At 40.4% G+C, this 12,081-nt stretch overlaps 1 protein-coding gene across 3 annotated transcripts in view; it reads left to right on the plus strand.

The window, feature by feature from the left end:
- Positions 1 to 9,314: 9,314 nt before the first annotated feature.
- ZNF608 (zinc finger protein 608) overlaps positions 9,315 to 12,081 on the plus strand; it is an 89,668-nt gene continuing 86,901 nt past the window's right edge. For all 3 annotated transcript variants that reach the window (XM_018571190.1, XM_018571205.1, XM_018571197.1), the window contains exons 1-2: positions 9,315 to 9,941; positions 10,416 to 11,493. In XM_018571190.1, coding sequence (XP_018426692.1) covers positions 10,618 to 11,493 — 876 coding nt within the window. In that variant the 5' untranslated portion in view covers positions 9,315 to 9,941; positions 10,416 to 10,617. The remainder of the gene's footprint in view (positions 9,942 to 10,415; positions 11,494 to 12,081) is intronic.

Genomic DNA, 12,081 nt, shown 5'->3' on the forward strand with positions numbered 1-12,081 from the left:
ATGTTTATTTTGGAAAGTGCATAATTACTTTACAAAGTGAATGCTAATGAATAGAGTGAATCTGTGTTTACTTAAAATACACAGTCATGGGTGAAGTAAATGTAAAAAATATTTTAATAGCACACAATTGGGTATTTAAAGGGAACAGCCTCTATTCCTTTAGTAAATCAACCTCATGGTCTCGCAGTGATAAATAAGAAGCACTAAAGGACAATCACTGTGCTTCAGTACTAAATAGAAACACATAATATACATATGTTTTCAGCAAATATGGCATGTACTTTCTCCAACATTAATAAGAATACAAAGAAGCAAGGATAATAGGAATATCCACATCAATCTTAAAAAAATAAACTATCTAGAAATATTCATAGATAAAAATCTAGAATACTAATTAAAGTGTTCATTTCTGCAAATGAGGGTTAAAATGTCAAATCCAGGCAGTTCGTTATAAACTGTTGGCATGTATATTTGAGCCTAAATTGGGTGTAAATGGATGGAGAGCAAAGGGCAGGAAGCATTCATTCTTCAAGATAAGATGCCAAGTAGATATTATAGCTAGCATGTTTATCGTATTTAAATAAAATGAAAGACATTCAGTTTAATGAGAAAAATGTAATTAAAGTTGAGGTCAGGTGAATGGTTTCTTTCTTAATTGAAAAGCATGGCATACATTCCTCATGCTGATCTGAAAATCACAACAAACTCCATTTGTGTGACAGGTAGAGCAATTCCCATTCAACCCAAGTGCCCAGTCTGAACCTAAAGGCTGGGTTAAATGTGCAATTTTTGCAGCGCCACTGATCAAATGAAAACCACAATCATTCAAAACCTTAGTCTTGCGATGGTTGTAAAGTGATTAAAAAAACGTACGATCTGCCCATCTTGGACAGGCAGATCATACTCTCGATCATCGCAAGCCCGCCCCCCTGAGGGGCGGGCTTCCGGTGACTGCAATGCTGAACGGGAGTTGTGCGCGTGCGCACACCGGCCCGTTCGGCATTTGTCTCACGAGCACCGTTCAAACCAGCCCAAAATCGTACGATTTTCGGCTGGTTTTCTAGCGTGCTCCTTAGACAAAAGAAGTGCGTCCGTACAGTAGAAACGGTCGCACGTCTTCGTTCACACTGCTCGATTCTCGTACGATCGCGGGATTTCCCGCGATTCTCGTATGAGAATCGAGCAGTGTATGGGCACCTTTAGTGAGATCTCTGTCCTTAATGACAATATATACTCACCTCCCCTCCAGCAATGCTACATCCCCAAGCTCCCTTAATGTTGCTGACACCTTTACTCGATACAGGTTTAGAGTTTTCAATCACCTTGATTAGCCAAGTCTGGATGAAATAACTCCCATGCATGCGCATCCCTGTATATGCTGAAATTGTGCACTGAGCTGCACATGTGAAGCTCAGTTTTCATTGTAAAAATAAAAAGCCAAACAGGCACATACGAATCCTTTATCACAGAAAAGACATAGGGGTCTATTCACGAAGCAGCCAAAGGATCTAGCAATAGCTTCGGCCGATCCTTCGGCTAGCTTCGGCCCCAGGACCCCTTCGGTTCAGTAGAACCGAAGGGCTGCTGTACGGGCTATATAGCGCGTACAGCTACCAAACTCGGCCGAGCGGCTCAGTCGAGCCGGAGGCATATGCCTCGGCTCGGCTGAGCCGCGCTGAAAGTCGAAGCTGGCCGAGCGGCTGGCCATTGGCCAGCCGACAACCTGCTTATGACAGCTGGGCGGAGCCTGCCGTGATCTTACGGCTGGCTCTGGCCACTTGCAGTGAAATCAGCGTCTCTGGTTACCAGCTAACCAGGGACACTGATCTCCAGATAGCTAACTCTCCCGGGCGCTCCGGGAGTCTCCAGCTCCCGGCTGCCAAGGAGAGAAACACCGCTTTTTCTCTTTTTCTTTTAATTCTCACACGGAGCCGTGTCAGAATAGAAAAAAAGAGAAAAATTGGCCATAGGAATGCATTGCTAGATTCCTATTGGCTATTTCAATTTGCAATAGCCAATAGCACCCGCCCTCTGCTGCAGTTCTCCATCAGGTCCCCACTACTGATTGACAGCAGCAGAGGGCAGGTACAATAGCTAGTTTGCTATTGGCTTTTGCAAATTGAAATAGCCAATAGGAATCTAGCAATGCATTCCTATGGCCAAATTTTGTTTTCTTTTTTTTGACGGCAGCAGAAGCGCCGGCCAATAGAAAACTGTTGGGCGGAGCTAGCTGTCACTGCTAGCTCTGCACAATCGTTTTCTATTTTTATTTTTCTACTTTTTAAACAATTTTTCTGTTCTGCTCAGTCCCACAGAGAGACCGAGCAGAACAGCCGAGCCGAATGCCGCTCAGCGGCATTCGGCTATTTACTCACTGCTGTTCGGCATCTATAAGAATAGACTGAACAGCAGCGAGTAGCCTGTCGGAGGTTCGGCTTAGCCGATCCAGATGTTGGATCGGCTGAGTCGAACTCCTTCTGCACTTCGGGTTGGCCGAACATCCTGAGCATGTTCGGCCGACCCGAAGCCACCCGATATACGGCTGAAATCAGCCGTACCAGCCTGAAGTGAATAGCCGAACAGCGTTCAGACTCACTTCGCTTTAGGTCGGTCATTCACTTGGCTGCCTACGGCAGCTAAGTGAATAGACCCCATAGTATGTATCCTTCAATAAAAAGCTTGTCTGGTTGCACTTTTTTATTCTTAATTATAGTTCCACTTTAAGTTTCTAAATCTGCATTGCTGCTGCAGCAATCCTACAAGTCCTCCCAAAACTCAATGGTAAAGAAGGTGTCAGGAATTACGTCTGGGAGAACTGAAAGTCACATTAAAGTCACATTTGTCCCCTCCCCCATGCTGATTTGAGGACTTACCTTAAGGGATACCTCTTGATCCGATCATCTTCTTCTTTCCAGTAGTTTTCAGGAGTCCCTTCAGCGCTTGTGATGGTCTCTGATCCAGCACAGACTCCTCATGTCCCATGGTGTCTGTCCAACAAACATGCTCATGGTTGTGTGCATTCACCTCCATTGTGTCTCTTCTCTTCTCCCCACTGATGATCTCCACTGTGCATGCACCCACACTCATTCTCCTGCACGGCCGCTCAATAAGCTGGATTTTACCGCCGGGAGCGAGCGGCGGAGACAGAGGTAAGTTTTTACCTCTTTGGTAACTTTTTTTTTTTTTAAATGTTTTTGTAAATTGTCTACTGCTTGCTAGCAGTAGATATATGTAAAAAAATGTGACTTTAATACTTTAAGCTGGCCATACATGCATAGATTTCTCTTGTTCAGCCCGTGGGCTGCCAAGACCACCCATGGTCTGAAATTTGGCTGATTCAGCAGGAATTGGATGAAATTTGAGCCATAAATGGCTACCTTTAGTGATGGGGTTTTTAGCTTCCTGAATCTGGACACCTGCCGTAGCAATCCTAAGAGAGTTATTCTATATTTTATGCTATAGTCAATGCAAGACAAGATGCTAGAACAAGTAACCCAAAATTCAAAAGCAGAAACAAAAAAAGGTAAAGCAGGAGTCAGGAATTACAACAACAGAAATTACAAGATTTTTCTCATTCAGGCCACTCATGGATTGGCATTCAGCTGATTGAGCAGGAATTGGATGACATTTGAGATGTGCATGGCTACCTTTATTGTTGGAGTATCTATCACATGTAGTAAGCCAGGGCCATTACAGCCATTGAACTTTATCTATAACTTAACTGTATCCTTTATATGGACTGACCCTAAAGCCTCTTATTGCACGATACTCAGGCTGGTCATAGACATAGGAAAATTATTTGACAAGCATTAAAATCTTATCTTACCGTAAATACAGATTTGACAGGGATTATGGGGATATTCAGGAGTCTGTTGCTGTTTTATAGATATTGGAACATTACATGATTCATCCCTAAATAGTCGGACTGGGAGACTATAATCCAACATTTAAGGGCACATTAAGGGGGTTATTCACAAAAGGGTGAAGCATTTGGAGAAGGCAGGAGAAGTGAACAATCTAGGCCACAATAGTTGATTTGGAAAAATTATCTCGGCTATTTTTCCAGTTCAGCTATGTTGTCCTAGATTGTTCACTTCTCCTGCCTTCTCCAAATGCTTCACACTTCTCCTTACCTAACCCTCATCTTTCACATTGCAGGGTTTTATCTCACTATCCTTAAGGGGAAATTCTTCGGAAAAGAGAAATATGCCCAAGTCTTGAGAGAAAACACTCCTGGTCAGTGCAATAATGTCTTCTTGTAAGATTTGGTATTCTTTGGCTCATTCCTAGGATATTTTCTCGTGTTTTGTGATGTCACCCTTGCATAGGCACTGCTGATGGAAGATGAGGCTCATGTATCTTTTTTCCATTGGACTTTGGACTACCAGTTCAAAGTCTGTTTGCCCTTATAATATATGGCACATTTTACTGCAAGGCCCAAGTGCAGAGTCTGCAAATCCACCCCAGTGCCTTTTTCAGTAATCTGGTAATACATAGCCATATACATATATTACAGGCCTCCTTTTGTCTCTTAAATACAGTTAAAAGGCAAGAGCAAAAAGTGCAGTCACCAATCACATAAAAATTTGCAAAACGTCTTTCTGGATGTACACTTCCATGGACCATGTAAGGTCATTCTGGCTTCAGTAGATTGCAAAGGATTCAGAATAAGGTAAATTGAGTGTTCTTTCTCATTTTAGAACTGCTGCAATGTCTGCTGGATAGCATTAGTACCTCACTGACTACATGCCTGGAAGTGCACTCAGTATTCATTCATTCATTCATTACTACATTTTCCTTCACTATGAACAAAAACAACATGATATTTGTATGTGTGATATAACTAACATCATGTTTATAGTTTATGTTATTCTTATATGTTGTAATTGGAAAGGCAATCCTACCACAAAGCCATCGTGTTCTTGCAGTGGAGGAGACTTTGCAGACAACCATTCTCCAGCCTCTTTTTTGCAGCAGTGATCATCCATAAACACCCAACCTAGCTGACCAATTATTCCCCCAGAATTACTGACCTACCTATACACATAGCGATTGCAACTCTCTTTTGTTTTAAGTCAAGTTACAGATACTTTCCTCCTGTAGACTTCTGGTCAATACACTGACATCACAGGTCCGCCCTCTTCTCTTTTGGTGATCCTCACTTGTGGGGAGTGCGGTGCTCGTTTAAGAATCTCATAATGCCAGGAATACTGTGAGCCCAGGCAGGCATGGTGACATGCCCCCGGAGAAAGTGCCCATGATGGCCTGGGCTCACAGGAAGTGGGTTAGATGATGTTGAGCATTACTCAACCCAGAACCAAACCTGCACTGGATTACAGAGAGGTGAGCCTGCATGGGACAGTGCTGGAGAGGAGAATGTAGCAGCCAGAGCTCTTTTGGCTCTTATTTTCACATCTGCTAAGTGATTTTTAAAGATGGATTTGGAATTGAACATGTCTGTAGGGATCAATCTAACCCATTTCATTCTTATCATTCATTCTAAATAGAACAGACATATTGAGATCAATTTAAAATTCAACTATTTGTCTTCACAAGTATTTGTCTTCACTGTGTATATATGTTACAATCCAGATTATTGTTAGGTATTATTTAGATTGCATGGTATACTGTATACAGCTGTTTTAGTTATACAATGGCCATGATTTATGAAGTCAGAGTGGAAATATGATATAGTTTTTCATGTTTAAAAAATGAGTATGGGAACAGTACTGAACCATGCCTGCCAAGTTTTCATACCCTGTGTCTTAAATGCATTACATTTCAATGTCAATCTAATTCGTATGTATTAATTTAAGCTTCCTTATTTATTGTACACTTGCAGTCACCCTTTAGCAAATATACACAAACTTCTTGTTCTATTTGTAGGCAGACTGGATGCCAAACATACGGTAATTGCACATGTTTTCTGGCACAATATTCATTTTTCACAGTCAGGACTGTGCTCAGAGCTGTATTCTGACAGGCAATCCCTTTGTGCAGAGCAGGTTTGCATTTTACACTGCTCATAATTCAGTTAGGAACATGTGTTTATTGCTAGGGTAATTTTTTTTCCTGCAGCATGCTGTGTAACTGCTTGCTGGCTTCTCCTTTTACATGAGTGTTTGTTATATATATATATACACACAACGCTCTCCTTTGCCTCCCTCCCCACTCAGGCTAAAGAAACACAGCCAATCAGCGTGCCCAGTTCCACAAATGCTCTATTTTGATTGGATGCCTGAGAAAGGGCATTAGGAACAAAGAAAAGTCCTTTCAGGTAGAGAGAGACTGTGTCATGCCTTTCCTCTCTTTTCCAGTTCTGATTTCAGGCAGTTCTGCTGCTCGCCTAGTGAGCTGTGTTATTGATCATTAAGAAGGAATCATTGTGTAACTGTACAAGTAATGTACCAGTGGAAGAAAGGTGAAAACAAAATAGGTGTATATAAAAAAGCCCTCGGCAGCAACATAAAACATTGATGCAATTAGAAGCAAAGGTCATCTTGATCCTATTCAGATCGTAAGTACAGATGTGTGCAACGCTGTGTCAAATGATTGATTCTGAACTGTTAACTCGTCCAGTAAAAAGAACTATGAAGCTGTTTGTTCTGCATCGGCCTGAGCTGTGAGGAATGAAAGGGTGAGTGTGCCGCATAGCCTCAATGGAACACTCAGGGCATTTCATACAGCCCTGGGTTATAGGAAACATACTCCACACCACTAATAGAGACCTAAATATAATACTAAGCTGCCCACAAGGCAGAAAGTGCTGTGTGTAGCAACTCATTGCTGGCTGGGTATGCTGCCAGCTCAATGCACCCACACTGCATATAGGATCAAAATTTGATTATTCCATCTCAGCTCCCATAGTGGAAACTGTTAAAACCCCAGTGTCATTAATATAATCAATACATAGAGATGACTTAAGATTAACATTAGAAAAAAAAATGGTTTGTAGATAAAGCACATTTTACTAGGCTTAAATCTTTATTGTTGATCTTTCTCCTTAATTTCCTAAAATCAACTCTACTAACACGTGTAGAATGGAGGAAACATTTATTTTTTGAGATATGTGTGAAGCCTAAAAAGCCCCAGTGCCATTAATACAACCCATGCATTCAGAGTATGTGTGAGTATTATTTTAAAAAGATGACTTGTCCATATAGCACATTTTACAGGGCTTAAATCTTCATTGTTTATCTTTCTCCTTAATTTCCTAAAATCAGCTCTGTTAGCACATGTGGGATGGAGGAAACATTCAGCTTTGAGTTATCTGTAAAATCTGTAAGACCCCACTGCCAGTAATAGAATCCATACACAGAGATGACTTTTGATTAATATTTAAAAAAATTATGGCTTGTCTATACAGCTCATTTTACAAGGCTTAAATCTTTATTGTTGACCTTTCGCCTTTATTTCCTAAAATCAGCTCTATTAGCACGTGTGGGATGAAGGAAACATCTGGCTTTCAAAAATCTATAAAACCCTAGTGCCATTAATAATATAATGATGACAAGTGAATAACACTTAAAAAAAAGATGTCTTGTCCATAGTGCACAGTTTACCAGGCTGAAATCTTCATTGTTAATTTTTCCCCTTTTTTCCTAAAATCATCTCTATTAGCACACGTGAGATGGAGGAAATATTTAGCTTTGAGTTATCTATGAAACCTATAAAACTCCAGTGCCATTGATATAATCCATGCATAGAGATAACGTTTGATTAATATTCAGAAAAGGATGACTTGTCCTTACAGTACATTTTACCAAGCTTACATCTTTATTGCTGATCTTTTTCCTTAATTTCCTAAAATCGTTTTTATTAAAAAGTGTGGGATGGAGGAAATGTTTAGCTTTGAGTTATCTATAAAACCCCAGTGCCATTAATATAATCCATAGAGAAAACTTGTGATTAATATTCAGAAATGATGACTTGTCCTTACATCACATTTTACCAGGCTTACGTCTTGATTGTTGATCTTTTTTCCTTAATTTCCTAAAATCATCTTTATTAAAACGTGTGGGATGGAGGAAACATTTAGCTTTGCATTATCTATAAAACCCCAATGCCATTGATACAATCCATACATAGAGATGATTCGTGATTAATATGCAAAAAAAGATGGCTTGTCCATACAGCACATTTTACCAGGCTTACATTTTTATTGTTGATTTTTTTTCCTAAATTTCCTAAAATCGTCTCTATTAAAACGTGTGGGATGGCGGAAATGTTTAGCCCTTTAGTTATCTAGAAAACCCCTGTGCCATTAATATATAGAGATGACTTGTAATTAATATTAAAAAAAGATGGCATGCCCATAGAGCACATTTTTACCAGGTTTACATTTTTATTGTTGATCTTTATTTCCTAAAATCAGCTCTATTAACACGTGCGGAATGAAGGAAACATTTGGCTTTGAGATATCTTATATATATATTACCCTGAGACACACACACACACACCTCGTATGCATGCATAGCACGTTGCCTCATTTTTTTTCTCCCTGAGACACAGATGTACAGCTGCAGAGAGAACTGTTTCACATTCATGAGTAATAGTTATGGCAGGGGAGGAAGGGAGAGAAGCACAGCCTAAAGAGGATCGTGTTTAAAAAAGAAGAGAGAGAGAGATGAGCATTTCCCTGATACTGCCTGTCACCCACTTTGTGTTTTCACGTCACGACAAGCAATTGAGCCCTTGATCCTCACGTGATGTAAAAGCCTGAGCCGAAACAAAATAGCTGCTGTAGCTTTCAGATGGCTGCTTGTTGCTAGCCGCCCATCCCCCCACTGCCCTCTCCTCTTCCATTTCTAACAAACCACTCTAGACTTCCAATCCATCAGCAATTCATTACAGCTTTTTAACTGAGAATGTCAGCTAATTAAAAATACTAAGCATGCACAGAGATCATTTCGCTGGCACAGATAAAGAGAAAAGGGAAATTAAATGAAGTAGTGTTGACTGATATCAAATACTATTTTTATTTATTTATATTATTTAATTTTTTTGCAATTGCTGATCTGTGTGATTGGTGTAGTTTGCATAGAAGCAGTTAAATCCCACCATGACTTGCTGAAGCAGCACAAACAAATTATAGTGCACAGAGGATAAGGTTCACCTCCCTCTGAAGATTGAACATCACACTTAAAAATGTTTTGATAATAGGTTTATCAGATCTCAGAGCCATCAGTGTTCCAGGCAGCACCCCCTCCTACTTTGCTCTTCATGTGTTGTTCAAGAAAGCAGATTTGTCAGGAAAACTGGTGGTTGGGGGAGGGTGTGGGAAATGCCACTTCCTGAGTAAGCAGGGAGCTGAATCCAGACCAGAGTTTCAGTCCCTCTTTTTTCTGTCTCTCTCTCTCTCCCTCTCTCTCTCTTTCTTCACCCCCTCTCTCTCTCCCTTTCACTAATTTATCCCGATGTTAGCACATTCTGTCTTGTTACAAGCGGACGCCTGTAGGTTTGTTCATAGGGATCATTACTTAACTGATCAGGATGGCTGTGAAATCTCTGTTTAAAGGAAAGACGTGATTGAAGTGATGGCAAGGAAATAAAACCCACAACTTTTTTTTTCCTCCCGTGCATTTTTTGGCATGTCATTGATTTTTTTTATTTTTTATTTTTCCATGGTTGAAATTTTAAGACCATTTCGGCTAGTGTTTCTGTCTTCAGTTTAAATCCCAAATGTAAAAAAACTCAAAGGAGGGAAGACTGACAAGAGAGGAAAATAGAAGGGGAAAAAACCCAAATCTGATGTTTTTCTTGAGAAGGGATCTTGCGAATTACATGATTGCCCTCTGGTTGGGATACATGACTTGCTGTCTTCTGCCTCATCAGTGGTGCTTAAATAAAATGAGGGCAGCTTGTACTGATTGTACGCTTTGTCGGATTCTTTCCCGGTGGCCTTATTAAGGAATAAAAAATGACAAAACAGGAGTAATAAGGTAAGTCTCTATTTACTATAATCCCTTTGATGCTTGCATACGGTTTGTCCCTGTAAATATCCCTTTAACTCATCTTTCTCAAAAGCTGCCTTGTTTGCGGTCACCGAGGCCACCTTGGTGCAGATCACTTAAAGTGTATGTCTTAATCAGTTTCCTGTGCAGTCAGTAATACTATATTTACCACACTTAGCAATTCTCTGCTGCCTGATCCCGCTGCAATTTGATTTTTTTCTCTCCCTCTCCCTCATGACTGTTCTCAAGCATTTAAGCAATTTAGTTGATACATTTTGCTGCAAGGTGTTTTTACATTATGTTATGATTTGGATGTGTTTTTATTATTTATTGCCTCATTGCAAGTAAAAATATTGTGCTGTTATGAATCCACATCCAAGGTCCCATAAAACACATGTCTATGTCTTCATTATATCTTGTTGATATGAATGTATAACCCAGATTCTTTCCCCTCCCCCACAGGAGGTGTAATCCAACTGCAGAAAGTCACATTTGGACAGTTATTGAAGTACTTAGGACAAAATACCTAATATTTCCATGGAATAAATTGGATTTATTTATTTTTTTATTTTATTTTTTGAACTGTGACACTGCTCCATGGAAATCAACGAATGTCAACTTTTCTTTGCAAACAAGTTTATGGGAATGTAATACTCTCAGTCTTATGTTCAGGATGTCAGTAAGCACTTCTACTATATGTAAAGGTGTGGATTCAAATGCAGTTGATGTCTATGACAGTGGAGATGATTGGGAAATTGGTGTTGGAAATTTGATTATCGATCTGGATGCTGATTTGGAGAAGGACAGACAGAAATTTGAGATGAGCAACTCAACAGGCAGTGGCTGTGCATCCAAGGACAGTGGACATTGCTTGGCACCTAGTGGACCAGTTAATTCTACCTCCTCCACATTGGCTGACAGTCTCAAATTTGCCTCTGTGCAGCAGCCCTCGGGGCCCCAAGGGAACAGCCACAAAGAGACAAGCAAATCAAAAGTGAAAAGGAGTAAAGCTTCTAAGGATGTTAATAAGTCATTGCCTTCTGCATCTTTGTATGGGATTCCTGAAATTAGTAGCAGCACTGGTAAACGGCAGCAGGAAGCAGGACGCCTTGGAGAAGTGGCGTCAGCAGTTGGCATGAGTACTGCACTGGGCCCAAACACCAATGGAGTTGGCCTCACAGCTAATACTACTTGTGGGAAAAATGTCAAAGAGGAAAGGACTGGAGGAAAAAGCCAAAGCACTAGGGGCTCCAAAAGGGATAAGGATTCTGGAAGGTCTAGAAAGGACAGCACTAATAAATTGTATGACCTTGGGCATGCTAACAGTGGAGTGAATACCCAGGCAGTTGTGCATTTATACGGATTTGGAAGTGGCAAGACCCCTGGGAATAGTAGCCCTTTCCACTGTGGCAGTAGCCTTCAAGGGGAGTTGGCTAAAAATTCAGTTGATTCAGGGATTATGGGGACCTCTGTATTGCCTAAAAAGGAAGAGGATGATGAAGAAAGTCACAGACGAAGCAAAAAGTTAAAAACAGAAAAGGTAAGAGACTTAAACTTTACATATTGTGGCTTTTCATTTTGATCCCTACAAAAATCACCATGTTCAACTTTTACTACCCTGGCAGAAGAAGGCATGTAAGGGCAGGGCACATGTTGAGGTTGAAGAAATGCTGGCATGCCCATAGCAAATCTTTGTTTTATCATTGCATGTTATGGCCTCTGTTTATTTTTAGATACTGCTATTGTCTTTTTTATTGTTAAACAATGAGCAAGTTGTGCCTTTTTCCTTTGCCTGCACACAATATCTTGCTTATTTGCATTATTTCTTCTTTTTTTCTAGGGCAGTTAATTTCCTTGGCTTTGTTTTGTTTCCTATGTTTATCTGGTGTTAATGTAGCTACTATGCTACCCCCCTCCCTCATAATCCTTATTGCCTGTAGCAGCCAGCTCTATTTGCACAACAGGCTAGAGTATAAACAACCAGTGAGAGATGACATGGTTACAATAATCTGCTCTGTTTGCCTATGGGGTGGGGGAGGTGTCTCGTGTATCCTCTTGCATTGGCAGAGCTGTACTAGATAATAATGCACTGTGAAAAAATGTATTTTCTTTTTTTTCTTTCCCTCTA

This window comes from Nanorana parkeri, unplaced genomic scaffold, assembly GCF_000935625.1.
Source record: "Nanorana parkeri isolate BGI_ZX_2015 unplaced genomic scaffold, ASM93562v1 scaffold40, whole genome shotgun sequence".
NCBI classification, from domain to species: domain Eukaryota; kingdom Metazoa; phylum Chordata; class Amphibia; order Anura; family Dicroglossidae; genus Nanorana; species Nanorana parkeri.